This window comes from Seriola lalandi, unplaced genomic scaffold, assembly GCF_002814215.2.
Source record: "Seriola lalandi dorsalis isolate HSWRI2012SDOR001 ecotype SW California unplaced genomic scaffold, Sedor1 jcf7180002053844, whole genome shotgun sequence".
NCBI classification, from domain to species: Eukaryota; Metazoa; Chordata; class Actinopteri; order Carangiformes; family Carangidae; genus Seriola; species Seriola lalandi.
In genome coordinates, this window is record NW_019524397.1 from 41021 (window position 1) to 55632 (window position 14612).

At 39.2% G+C, this 14612-nt stretch overlaps 2 protein-coding genes and 1 long non-coding RNA gene across 3 annotated transcripts in view; 2 read left to right on the forward strand and 1 right to left on the reverse strand.

Moving 5' to 3' along the window:
- The window catches only part of cdc42se1 (CDC42 small effector 1), a 27054-nt gene extending 19893 nt beyond the window's left edge, over positions 1-7161 (reverse strand). Inside the window, exon 1 of the mRNA XM_023401975.2 lies at positions 7038-7161. The gene's annotated coding sequence lies outside the window, so the exon portion shown is untranslated. The remainder of the gene's footprint in view (positions 1-7037) is intronic.
- Positions 3213-7551, forward strand: LOC147819379 (uncharacterized). Its single transcript, XR_015436978.1, has 2 exons — positions 3213-3482; positions 7156-7551. It is a non-coding gene; the product is annotated as an uncharacterized LOC147819379 (long non-coding RNA).
- Positions 7552-8894: 1343 nt separating this feature from the next.
- On the forward strand, positions 8895-14547 carry mllt11 (MLLT11 transcription factor 7 cofactor). Its single transcript, XM_023401972.1, has 3 exons — positions 8895-8983; positions 12214-12386; positions 12802-14547. The coding sequence occupies exons 2-3, from the start codon at positions 12222-12224 to the stop codon at positions 12892-12894; spliced, it is 258 nt and encodes an 85-aa protein (XP_023257740.1). The 5' UTR covers positions 8895-8983; positions 12214-12221; the 3' UTR covers positions 12895-14547.
- The last annotated feature ends 65 nt before the right edge of the window (positions 14548-14612 follow it).

Here is a 14612-nt window from a genome sequence, read left to right on the forward strand (position 1 = left end):
CCCCTCCAACCAACCCTAACCTAAACCTGAATCTGAACCAAAACCTGAACCTGAGTCTAAACTGAACCCTAAAAACCAGGTCTCAACCCTCAAACATCCCTTTGAAGGTTTGAGGACCAGACAAATGTCCTCACTCTGAAATGTGTAAAACTCAAACTGGTCCTCATAAAGATAGACGTAGCCCCCCCTCTACTCCGTCTGCAGTCTGACCCCACCCTGCAGATCTCACGGTCCTGTACCATTTGTTTGTCGATTTGAATTCAGGAACTGAAAGTGGGAGTGGTATTGCAGTCTGTTGATCAAAGGAAAAATTAAGTTTGAGGAAGTTTGGCAGTGAGAGTTTGTCAAAGTGTAAAGAAGAAAAAACAAAAAAAACAGACTGAGTCACACTGTGAAACCTGGGGGTCAGTTAGTCAGTGTTATTGTGAGTTTCCCTGTGAACACTGACAGTAAAAGTGATTCAACAAAACGTCATCACAAAATGAGGGTCAACTGCCCTGATGGTCTGAATCCGCCCCAAACATCACATTACATCACTGTTCTTCTGCTGATTAATGACCAGTACTTAGACTGATCCTCGTCATGGAAGGTACAGTGAGGTGTGTTGAGTGATCACAGTTTGATAATCATCTTAAAACAGTTCTCATTTACTGCCTTTATCCAGGTCTTTGAACCGTCAAGTTTGATCGTATGAATCCAGGCGTAAACAACAAACAGCTGCAGACACAGATACAGAGAGAAACAGAGAAAGTAGAACAGAGAGTGAACGTGTTGGTGAGGCAGCAGTGTGATGATCATCAGCCTCCTGATCTGTGATCAGCTGAGACTTCATTAGACCTGGGAACAACAACACGACTGTTTCTGTCAGACAGTGACCGCAGCACTCAGACGGATGGATGGACGGTGGCCCCGGAGGTCTGAGACAGAGAGAGTCACATGATGACAGTTTAATCAGCTGAGAGAGGAAGAAGGGAAACCTTTATTTAAACACATCTGATGAACAAACTGACCTCTGTACAGTTGTTCAGATAAGAAACAGACTCAGACCTGGACTGAAGTCCTGTCCTCCTACAAACCAACCAGCAGCTGTAGACACAAGGTCACATGACTGACAGGTAACTCTGAATCCAGACCTCTCTGCACTCACACCTGCACACATCATGATGTCAAGACCTGCTCAGTAAAATACACTGAAATGAGTCTCAGAGTCAGATATTTCAGACCTGTTTTTATACACAAATTGAATATGTGAATGAAAACAGGAGGGAAATGTGCGCACTGACTAACAGTAAGACTGTGTGTGAATAGTTACTGTGTGAATAGTTACTGTGTGAATAGTTACTGAGTGAATAGTTACTGAGTGAATAGTTACTGAGTTACTGTGTGAATAGTTACTGTGTGAATAGTTACTGAGTTACTGTGTGAATAGTTACTGAGTTACTGTGTGAATCAGTTACTGTGTGAATAGTTACTGAGTGAATAGTTACTGAGTTACTGTGTGAATAGTTACTGAGTTACTGTGTGAATAGTTACTGAGTTACTGTGTGAATAGTTACTGTATGAATAGTTACTGTGTGAATAGTTTCTGTATGAATAGTTACTGTGTGAATAGCTACTGTGTGAATAGTTACTGTGTGAATAGTTACTGAGTTACTGTGTGAATAGTTACTGTGTGAATAGTTACTGTGTGAATAGTTACTGTATGAATAGTTACTGAGTTACTGTGTGAATAGTTACTGTGTGAATAGTTACTGAGTTACTGTGTGAATAGTTACTGTATGAATAGTTACTGTGTGAATAGTTTCTGTATGAATAGTTACTGTGTGAATAGTTTCTGTATGAATAGTTACTGTGTGAATAGCTACTGTGTGAATAGTTACTGTGTGAATAGTTACTGAGTTACTGTGTGAATAGTTACTGTGTGAATAGTTACTGTGTGAATAGCTACTGTGTGAATAGTTACTGTGTGAATAGCTACTGTGTGAATAGTTACTGTGTGAATAGTTACTGTGTGAATAGTTACTGTATGAATAGTTACTGAGTTACTGTGTGAATAGTTACTGAGTTACTGTGTGAATAGTTACTGTGTGAATAGTTACTGAGTTACTGTATGAATAGTTACTGTGTGTTCACTCTTTTCATAATGAGGAGCTGAATTTAAATCTGTTTAAAATGCTCTGTTGCCATGGTTTCACGTGGTGGGTGCTGAGCAGTTCACATGTGTTTTCAATATTGTCATTGAGCCTGTATTTTGTGTGGTATCATTTCAGGTGTATTTACTGTGTTGCTGCTAATCATCTCCTCCCCACAAACAGATTCAAACACTTTACCTGCACATGGTGAGTTTGATTGACAGCTGTCACGTCTAACACACCAGACGTCCTGTACGTCTGTATCTGTCTGATTCTGGCTTATTTACTAAAACATGACAAAGAACACGACTGTGGGCAGAAAGTAAGAGAGTAGGTCAGAGCAATAGAGAGACTATCAGCCGCAGTAGGTCAGCAGGGAGAGAGAGCAGCTCCACAATGAGCTCTTTTCATTCAGACATTTAAAGGAAAAACTTTCCATCTGGTTAACTGACGATTTAACGGCCTCTCCCCCTCCAACACAACGAAGACTTTCACATCCGCGCTCACATGGAAAATCTAAACCAGCACACCTTAAACTGGACTGGTTTTACTTTTCTATCAGAGACCGCAGAGACCAGATCAGACTCTGATGCATCACCTAAAAAAGCAGAGACAATAAACAGCTTTTTTGTATGTGGTTAAAGTGAGTGAGGAAGGCAGGACATGGTTAGTTTAGCTTAGCATACACAGTCTTTGTGCTTTTTCTTATTATGGTCCAAAACTGTACAAATAAAGTTTATTGTTCTTAATATTCTTATAGAAGTTACATGCTGGAGCTATTTCTTGACAAACAACAGTGTATCCATCCGCCCAGTGCCAGTTATAACAGAGGCTGCCAGACTCAGGTTTTGCTTCTGGTCTTTGCACAGACCTGATAGTTAACTCATAAGTCTACAGTGAGCTAACTAATCAGCTGTTTAAGCTTCATTCATTAAGTGACTTAATGTCACCAACAGAAACATGGATTTAACTGTTTAATAATATAATTGTATTATATTATATCAAACATGTGTTTGCGAGTAAGTGTGCGGAGATTGGCAGCGGATAATGTTTCCCTCTGTGTGTTCATAGAGGCTGAAGGTTAAATCCACACTAACAAACACTGAGGTCAGAGTCCAGCCTCCACACGGTGCCATGAACGAGACGCTGCTCTGAATCACTTCCTCTTCCTCTAAATGTCTGCAGGAAATACAGAGGACTTCAAAATCTGGAAAGTTTGAGATAATCGTAAAAGTCTGTACAGCAGCAGAAATAAGTTCAACAGGTTCGCATCTCCAAGACAACAGGACAGCTCCAACACAGAGTCCAGACTGAAAACCCCTGCAGTGATTCAACCGACAGACAGGACAGGTATCTGCTGCTGGACCTGAACCATCTGCCCACAGACAGAAACCAAAACCAGAGCTTCACCAGCAGATCAGCACTGACTGGTCACTGAAACAATCCAGAAACTAACCTGAAATAATCCAGAAACTAACAATGACTTGACAGAGCTGGAATAAGTTTTCAAGACCCAGAAAATATGTTTAATGTGACACTGACAGAATCCACTCAACAGAAGGAGAGCTGAGTCAACTGCAGATATTTGAAGGACTTTTCTGGACATCTGCAGACTTTCTGACTTCAGATCCTGAACAATACAGTTTTTAGTCCATCAGTGTGGTTACATGACACACACACACACACACACACACACACACACACACACACACACACACTGTGGTTAAAGCGGCAGTAAGTGGGTTATCTTTGAGGAGGTAAAAGTCACAACTGGGTCATTCGTCAGTCTGAGAGTTACAGATCTGGTCTCTTTATTTTACATTTCACACTGTCTACGACGTGTCATCTGCTTCACGTGCGACTGGACGACTTCTTTAAAATGTCTTCATTCCTGAGCCCCAACTCTTCCATGAACTTAAACTCACATTAACAAACAAAAACAAGGAGCTAAAAGAGGCTGAAAAGCTGCTTGGAGTTGCAGAGACGTATAAGTGGGTTCAGGGCTGTTAGGGACACTTTATCAGCACAGAGTCAATTCAGTGTTGATATAAGAATATTGATTATAGTCGCTTTAAAGGATCTAGTCATATTTCATTTTTTTCTTTTTGTCAACAAAACCCAAACACACACAAGTATACAGTCCCAACCAAAACACAGCAAATTACTGTGGCAAACACTTAACTTTATCTGCACTAAGGCTGGAATGATTAGTCGATTAATCGATTAGTTGATTAACCAAAAATTAATCAGCAGTACAAACTATATTTCCTGGTTCCAGCATCTCAAATTACAGGATTTGGTTCTGCTCGACTGTAAACTGAAAATTTGCAGGTTTCTGGTCAAATAAAACAAATAAACTGAACACATCAGCTTCAGCTGTGGGAAATTAAAAATTAATCAGCAGATTGATCAGCAGAAAAATTCTTAGTTGCAGCTCTGATCTTCACACTGTTCAATCTCTACAACTTTACTGTAAATTCAGGGGTTTACCAGATACTTCCCCTCAGCATGTGAACGCAGTGTAACGGTCAAGTAAATCCCCTGAAAACACAGAGAGAACAGAGCGCTGCAGTTTTTCCTCCCCCTCACCACAGTCAGCAGCTCCTTCCTCTAAACTGACTCCAGACCTGTAACTTGGCTTTAAATCTGGATCTTCACACTGAAAACCCAGAAACCAAACTGACTACGTCACGACGCTGTAAACACCAGGCAGCGAGGCGAACCAGAGGATATTTTTGGCTCAGGGTTTCTTGAAACATTTCTCAGCTACAGTAGAGTTTACCTGAACCCAGTGACATCTGACATTTAACCTGCACACTACAGGTCAGCTGTAATGTTAATTACAGAATCTGGAAAACACTTTACAGGAATAGAAAGTGACTAATTGGCCTCTGAGAAAAAAAGAAAGAAAGAAAGAAAGAAAGAAAGAAAGAAAGGAAGAAAGAAAGAAAGAAAGAAAGAAAGAAAGAAAGAAAGAAAGAAAGAAAGAAAGAAAGAAAGAAAGCTTCTCTGAAAAATGAAAACCGTTCAGAATGTGCCTTTACATATACTCTTCAGCTACTTGTTACCAGCTACTGTGAGAGGGAGCTAACGTTAGCTCTTTAGCATTAAAATGTAGTTACCATCCAAAGTCCCTGTTTTGTGGAACATAAATTATTTGTTTTGAACTGGTAAAAAATATTTTGCACTTAATACATGCACAAAAATTCACATTAGCTTGTTAGCTAATAGTTTATAATAGCTATTATGGTTTTCCCCAAATTGTCCCTTTAACTGACTCCTTTGTGACTGTTGGCTTCCAAGCTAACGTGTCAGCTAGATAATAGTCTCTTGCAAAGAAATCTTAGCTCATTATCAACAAAAAAAATAATATTAAGTTTAATTTATATAGTTTTAACAGCCAGAATAATTTGAGATCAGAGGGGCGTACCAAAATTCACATTAACTTTACAGCTACAGTTAGCATAACTTGCTTGGTAGCCCATCCAGCACCTGAAAGTATTTGTGATTATTGTGGCTAAAAAATAAGATTTGCAGAAGATTCTCTCACTTTTTTTGTTTTGGTGGAGCTATGCTAACCCTGCTTTCAGCCTTTGTGCTAACCAATCATAAATACTGTACTTGTCTCTGAAAAGAGATAAAACTGATATCCATCTGAAACATCAGACTAATAAAAACTAAATTAGCTAAAATGACAATTCAGTAATATGTTCCTGTCACATGGTTGGCTTTTAGCTATTGCAAGCTAACATGTCAGCTTCATATCATTAGCTTTAACAAATGTTAGCCCAAAATTAACAACTGACATGTTTGGTTTCGGAATTGGAAATTTAATTTCAACATCTTTAAACAAATAAAATATAATTCGAACATAATGAGCTAAATTTAATGTTAGCTTTGGGAGCTAATGTTACTACAACTTGATGGTAATGACAATCATACTTAGCAGCAGGTCTTATGATAAATGAGGCTATAAATTACTGATTTTGCAGCAGATTTATTTGACTAAATTTCATATTTTTCAGAGCTACAGGAAGCTAACTCTGATTCTAGTGTTTGTACTTAGCTAAGCTAACCATGTCCTGGCTCTGTCTCTGTTCTGGACCCAGAGGTGAAACTTCTTATCTGACACAGTTTGAGTTGATGTTCAGAAGAAACTCTGATCATCTAAAAAATCCCAAAATTACCAAATCCAAATTACCACTTCAAAGATGTTGAGTCTAAATCCAGTCTGAACCCTGACCCTGAGGCGAACCAGGCTTCAACACAACACCGGTGTAACACTGGTCTAACGCCAAAAGAAGAAAGACAAACCAGTGCGCTTTAAATATATAGATTCTTATTTTTTTCTTTAAAAGATCCAAACCTGGTAGTTAATTCAACTTAAACTTGTGATTTAATGTACTTGAGTTGTAGTAACATCCTTGCTGCTTACATGTCGAGTTGATCAGCAGAAGATTAATCAGCAGCTATTTTGGTAATTGATTAACAATTTTAGTTGTGTTTTCAAGGAAAATATTAATGACTTAATTGTGAAAATGACAGTTAGTTTCAGCTCTAAGTATGTGGCCAAAAGTATGTGGACACGGCTTGTCCTCTACTTGAAAAATTTCCTGAACACGCCTCAGTTTCTGCAAAGATACTCAGTCACATAAACTCAGTCATTTAAAATGTCTGAATTCACCATGTAATTTTGTGTGAATGTTCAGTCATAGAGAAAACCCCTCAGTGAGGTGGTTAGACCCAGAGTGTCAGTGAGCTCTGACTTCATCTGACATCTGAACATGAAACATTTCAACAGGTTTTAAGGTGAATTCAGTTGATCTGAGTATCTGAACAGAGGTTTTCCTGTATGTAGATCCAGTCTGTGAAGAGGTTTAAGAGAAAAAGAAGCAGCAGACTCACCAGAGACGACCAGACAGCAGCGAACACAGCGACTGAGAGGCTGAAAACTGCAGACTGAGATCATTAACCAGCTCTGACTCTCTGTTAATGTCTCTCTCCCTCTCTCCCTCTCTCTGAGGTGTGGCTCCAACCAGGAAACCCATCCTCCCCTTTTCTCTAAAGGACCTTGCTTGTTCTCTTGCCCTCCTTCTTTGGTTCCTCAATCCAACAGCTCCTCCTGCTGACTGAGAAGACTCCTCGCATCTGTTTCGTCAGAGCAGAATCAAACTAAGATCCTTTACTCAAGTAAAAGTACCAGGACAACAACATAACAGGACTCTGTGGCAGGTACAAGTCCTGCTCCAATGAAGGTGCAAAAAAACTCCACTCCTGGAGCTGCTCCAGGTGGAGCTGCTTTAACTATACGTCATTCACACTTAGATAGTTTAGTCCACTACTTCCCTGCAATGTGCTTTGTAAACTTCTTATATTTTCTTTAAGCAAAATTCTAAGTTAAACGTAAACCATAAATGCAGCTCTGAAGTAAATGTGAGTTTCATTTTCACTCTGACAAACTGAACAGAGAGCTGATTCATACATCAGTTAAGCCTATATCATCTGCATTTTACTTTGTGTTTGAAATCACTCATCAAACAGTGCCCCTCTGACTGAAAACATGCACTGCATCTGTAAAAAGAATATATATATTACATAAATCTTACATAAATCAGTGATTTTAAATTAGATTTTCTGTTTTAATTTTCATGAAGATGTATTATTATTATCATTTATTTGTAAGTATTTTGATTACTGATTTGTTTCTGGATAACAATAAGATAACATTGATCTTTGGATGAACTAAATCCTGTAGAACAGAAACAGATCCAATTTATATTTTATGATGAGTATTTTATTATCAAAAAGATTAATTCATTCATGACCTCTTGACTCTGTTGAAAACACATCAATATTACAGGGCCATACTCACCATAACGGTTCAGTGTGTGTGTGTGTGTGTGTGTGTGTGTGTGTGTGTGTGTGTGTCATGTTAGCCGGTACCGTCAGGTTTCCAGAGTGAGCAGGAGCATACCGGAAATCACAATTTCAAAATAAAAGGTATACGTTTGTTGTGTAAAAAAACCCCTGTATGTGGGTCAAGCAGATAGGAAGTTTCTATTTATCATTTATATTGTTTTACCGTAGACAGTGATCAGCTTGGACCTTGATAAATGGCAAATAACTATTCCTGCTAATATTAAAATTAAATCATAAAAAATTGAACCATATGCCTACCTAAAAATCATATATAATATTATACAAGGTGTCAAAAAAATACAGCAAAAAGTAAACATTATTGTGTCTAATTAAAGCACTGGAATTAAATTAATTAATTAATTTCTCAGATTACTGCCTTAAATGTGGCATATTTTCATTAGTAGACATGTAGAATAAGAATATCTTATATGACATATTTTTTATATAACCGTAATATTTTTCTTTTGTTGCTGTTTTGAATTGAGTTGCTCTTTTACCGTTCTTATTTTCTACTTTATTCACATTATTGTATTTCTACTTTAATTATTTCTTCTGTTTTCTGTATCAGTAAAGATTTATAAAGTTTTTAAAGTATTACTGTAAGTTCCCTTTTTGCTCTGATGTTCATAAACTACTTCAATAACCGTCTTTCAAATCTATCCAGGACACCTAGAGATAAAATTACGACTACGGTCGTGTTTATCAATGTACGCTGACAAATAAACCAACAAATAAAATCAAAATAAATAGTAAAAAAGTTGCTATAGTTCCTTTTAGTTTGAAATGCCTAACAGGAAGCGTTGGTGTGTATTCAGGTAATTTGACGCAGCCGCAGAGCTCATTTAACCTGCAGCAGCAGAGAGGCGGCACCTGATCCGTCTGCGACCAGAACCCGGAGAACAAAGACAGAACCACGAAGGACACACGAACAGGTAAAAACCCGCTTCATTGACACATGACGTTTTTCCCTTTAACGGTGAGACCGTGTCTGTTGTGTTGGTACCAGTCGGTGATGGAGAATCCCGCTGCGTATTAAAAACCTTTTTTAAAATGGTGTTCAACAAAAATACATGAAAAATTACCAACGTTTGTGATAAATTGATGAAAGAAATGTGAGAAATCCATCGTGTAAACGTGGATTTATCTGGTGGATTTATCTGGTGGAAGCAAGGGTGTCTGAGGAGCCTGAACACTGGGACAACGCCTCAAATACAACCTGATCAATGTGCGGATTCATCCTTTAATTACAGTCTTAATCAATAACCGGCCTCGCGTGAAGACAAACATAAAAAGGGACGCGTTTTAACCGAGATTTTGCTGTCGCGTGTCGTCGTCATCAGATCTGAGACTCGGGCCAACGCCTCAGGATCAATAGCTCCGAATAAGGCAGCTGAAAATAAAATGGATGAAAATGCGAATGTAGTTCGGTGGCAGGTGAAGTGCTCAGTGTGAAACTGCTGAGTCAGTGAAGTGTCCAGGTTTATTTCAGTCTGTTGAGGCGCAATGACCCAGATTCTGTTTTAGACTCACAGTAAAATCAGCATCTGACACAATAAATAAATCTGGTGTGAGTCAGGACCCGGGCAGGTCCAACATCATGAGCTCTGGTTTAGCCTAAATATCAGCAGGATCTTCTCTTCAAATCCAGTTAGAAATATCAATTAATATAAAATTTCAATATTGACAGTGATAACATATGACAGCTGTAGCCTCACTGACGGTCATTTTTCATGAAAACGTCATATAATGTACAACAATAAAACATTCAATAAAAGAAAAAAGATCTAGTCAATGATAATAATAATCAGTACAGAGGCCAACATCTGTCTGCAGCTGGTATAGCTTCAATAATAAATCCAAACCAGATGCAGATGTCTACAAATAAAGTTCAGGTAAACAAGTAAACATCTAAGTGTCACTTGACTGGGTGTCACCTGATCTTTGCTGCTGTAGAGAAGCACCACTTCAACACAGTAAGAAGAACAAGGACTGTCAGCGGGCTCCTGCACCCGCTGACAGGCTCTCAGGTGTCTGTCAGTGACAGCCAATCAGACTGGAGTGTTTCTGGGCTCCTCTGTCTCTGAGGTGGCTTTGAGAGAACACTATTGGGCAGGTGTTTTTTGCTCGAGTCAAACATTTCAGAGGTTGAGAAGCTGAGTCTGGATCCACTTGAGCTTCTTAAAACACCGATGGGACGAAGTGATGAAGACTACAATCTGTGAGGAGTGAAGAACAGGAGCAACACAATGAACCTGCACACCCGCATGCTTCATCATCCTCATCTCATGGTGGACAACAGCTAACACTGACACAGCCAGAAGTCGACCTACGATGAATACAGTGTTTACATGTTTCTATTCTAAAAAAAATATTGATCCATTGATAACTTATCACAAGAGGAGATAATACAATATATTCCCCTGTCGATATGTTTTCTGACCCCTGCTCTCTATAACTGACTGACTGTCTGTCGTTTCAGATGAATGAGAATCTGTCATCTTAAGGTTCAACAGTCACAGACTGATGATCAGACATTAATCAGCTGGTCATTTAAAGGTCCCCACCATCCTTTACCTGAAATCTACTATATTTTTATTTGATCACTCAGAAAACAGTCAGCCAATCAGAAGAGAGGCTCAGAGCCTCCTCTCTTCTGATTGGCTCATCGACGTGTTGTTGCTAGAGCTCGAGCGAGAAGCCTGAGAGAGGAGATGAAAAACTGCATTGAGATGGTTTTTGGGTTTTTAAACCACAAATATATCTTCTTATGGATCAACACTTCAAATAAAACATAAGAAAAGTGTAAAATATGGGACTTTACTCAGTCTGGGTGAAGCTGAGTACAGACCTGCTCTCAGAGCACAGCAGGGTTCAGGGTCACTCTGATGGATGATTCATGGTTAATTCATGAAAACAGAATCGGTGGTCTGCTCCTTTACTCTGCGCTGTAAACAGCTGAGAGGCCTTCAAGGCCCGTTGGAGCCCACAGCGCTATAAAAGGCTGAGTCAGAAGTGGAGAAGCTCAGCTGTGAATAGGTTTCTCTACATGGACATGGCTCAGTCAGACTGATCGGAGCTTTTAATTTAACTCTGCTGACAGATAACTCATTCTGATCTGAGATCAGAATGAGACTTGTCCCTTTGTGTCGGATGTTTTATGACAGAATAAAAACCAAACTGATCCTGGAGCAGATCATCTGAGGTTTAAAATCAACAGATCTGACTGGAATCAGGTTACATCAGTTTTTCTCTTTTTCAGAAACACGTTAAATTAAGTCAGATCATTTATATGTGAATTTTCCATCTTCACTGTAAATGTTACCGTTAAATGTTACAGGAGGTCACTGAGATCAACCTGTGTAAAGTTTATCATTTTTGTAAAACACTGTCAAACAAAAAAAGCTGTAAGACAATAAAAAGATTTGACAGGTTTCCTCCGTGTAGTCCTGCTCTGTCTGTTCACTGTAAACTGCTCTGACCTGTAAACAGTCTGTTGAAGCAGCAGACACTAAAAATAAAACCAAAACAAGCTTTAAAATAAACTGAAGCTGCTTCCGTTTTGTGCAGAGACTCAAAGACTTCACACTGAGACTGAAGGTTAAAGTTGGTCAGACTCGGACCTCAGCTGCACTCAGGCCAGTGATTGTAAAAAGAACCAGAGGGTTACATGGTTCAATGGTGCAGCAGCAAGTTCAGAAATATATAAATATAAAAGTGTAGATATCACACACCTACATGCGGAGGCCCCTCAGTTCACCTGCAGGGCAAAGACAAGATGAACTACCTGAAGGACCCAGGAAAAAAAACTTTTCATTATACTTGTCTTCATCCACTATACAGAAACCATGAGACCACTGTGGAGCTGAAATATTGATTAATTGATCACAAGATCTCTGGTTCAGCTTCTACAGTCTTAATATTTTCTGGTTCCTCAGTTTTCTGACAGTGAACTCAACATTAGTGATTTTTAACTGTTGACATTTGACTCTGTGTCCCTCTACGAGACCAGGGCCTCACCATGGAGGGTGCAGTTCTTCAGTTTGGACTCTGCACCTATAATAAACTGTGACAAAACGAAAAGTGGGTCAGGTGGTGGATCGTTTACCTTTTTGTATTGTTGGATTACCCCCAAACCTCCTGTGAATATCTGTTTTTATTTCAGAGTGAAAGATGATGGAGAAGTCAAACAGCCAATACGACTCCTTCCTCTTCTGGAGGCAGCCAATCCCGGCCCTCGACCTGTCCGAGCTGGAGGACCTGGGTTTGATTAACGGTCCGGCCAATGGCAACAGAGGAAAAGACAAGATGTGCAAACTTAGGAGTCAGGATGAGGAGGTGAGAGGATAAGATGTATTCCAGTTTGACATAATGAGCTTTTATCCAGGTGAGACTCTGACTGAAAATCTATCTGTTCTCAGATCAGTTTGGGTAATTGTGTTGTGTAAGCTGCACCTGCATCAGATTTGTACTATCTGCCTTCATTACCAAAGATTTTGGACATGTGTGTTTTTGTTTTCACACTGTGATCTTCAGCTGCAGGATAATGATCAATGGCAGCAGCAGATGAAGATTTTTATTGTTAGAATTAAATTCATATTAAAATTAGTCAGTGTCACTAAAACAACACTTTACTCTTCTGCCAGCAGGTGGAGCTATGACACACCTCTCACCTGTAATTCTGCTGCATGCACAAGTTTTCTCCAGATCAGGTGTTGATACTTGGTGTGATGTGAACTGTGTCTCTCTGCAGGTTGAGCTGTCTGAGTTCTCCTCCTTTAATTACTGGAGAGCTCCCATCGCTGACGTGGACACTCTGCTGGCCGACCTCAACCTGCTGCTCTGAGACCAGCCTCACCGGACCTCTGACCCTGGATCAGTCTCTGCAGGCCTTGCCTCCTCTCACCCTGCCCAATGCTTTACCCAGGAAACATTTAAGGAACATATTTCTTTTTCAGGAAAGTCACCAAAATAAGAGTCTGGTTTTCACATTAACAGTCCCACAGGACCGAGGCCTACAGAGACTGGTCCTGGTTCAGATTAGACTCCCTGAGCTTTGTGTTCACTCACTGATCCTGAACTAGTTTTCCTAAAAACACAAAGACCGACTCATCTGTGTGAACATTGTGAATTAAATCAGAAGGCTGTAATCTGAGAGGATGTGTTTCACGATCAGCTGTTAAACCAGGTCTGCATGTCAGCTGATCTCTGTCTGATTTTAATCTGACTGTCTTTAAACTTGAATGACAAACCAGATTCTTATCCCACTGAGAAATTGAACTAAACACTTTCCAGTTTGCCCCTGTCTGTTTGTAAACTAGGTGGACAAAATATTAGAAACACTACATCATTGTGTTGTTCAGAGGTGTGTTAAATTCACCAAAGAAAATCTGGAGATTCATCATGTGATTATAAGAAGAGACAGAAAACTTAGAGATGAGGAAACTATCTCATTATTATGAGATCATATAAATGAGTCATTATGTTGAAGTTTTCTTTAGTATCAGTGATGTTGACTGGACAAACACGGCTGCACCTCATACAGGAGCTGATACTTAGACTCAATTTTGATAAATGTGAATAAATACAGGCTAAAGAAAGGTTCTCAGGATTGTTTAGGATGTGTTAGTGGTCAATAGGAAGGTTCTAGAGGTCCTTTAGGTTGTTCTATGGGCTGTTTAAGTGGTCACTGAAGAGGTTCTACAGATGGTTTTCATTATGGAGGTCTTAGTAGTCCTACAGAAGGTTTCTAGTGGGCCTTTAGTTTAGGGTCCTCTAGGACGTTAAACACCTATGGAAAATTTTGTGGTGATGTGTTAGACTACCAAATGAAGGAATGTCCTGTGGAAGAACCCGTTCATCCTCCTGTAGAGTTGAACACACCTGAAGAATTAATGACGAGGAGCAGTTAAGATGTTCTGGCAGAACATCACATGACTAACTTTGTTCCTTTTAATCTTTCCCCAGCTGTAAAAACAAACAAACCCCTGTCCTGTTATTAATAAAACCAGTTACCAGAGACATTGTCTCAAACCAGAGGAAATAAAAGACAATTAAATCAGACAGATCTATGATGCCTGATGATTGATAACCACTAACCTTTGCTCATAATTATCAGATCAGGTCTCCAACAAAGTTTCTCTTGTGAATATAATGCACCTCCTGGAATTGATCCAGCTTTCATCAGCTGATTTAAGTTTAAACAGAAATGTCCTTTTGTGTCACATGAATGAATATGATTTATTTATTAGACCAGTTAGAATCATTGAAGTGTTGAGACAGAGGTTTTTATCATCTGTGCCTTTTTTTCTTTTACCCTGAGCTGCTTTGTTATCCTGTTTTATTGATGTATTTATTTCTCATGCTGCTGTTTTATTGTTTCACTATGAGCAGGCCTCAAACTGGAGCCACAAATCAGAAGCACTCTGTGGATCATCATGTCCTGTCAGAAATGTTCTGTACACCCAGTCAACAATAAAATGTCCTTTTTTGATCAAAATACTTGTTTTAGAAAAAACAGCACTTTGACCACTGAGGTTTGGAAGTGCTAATTAAATTATGCTT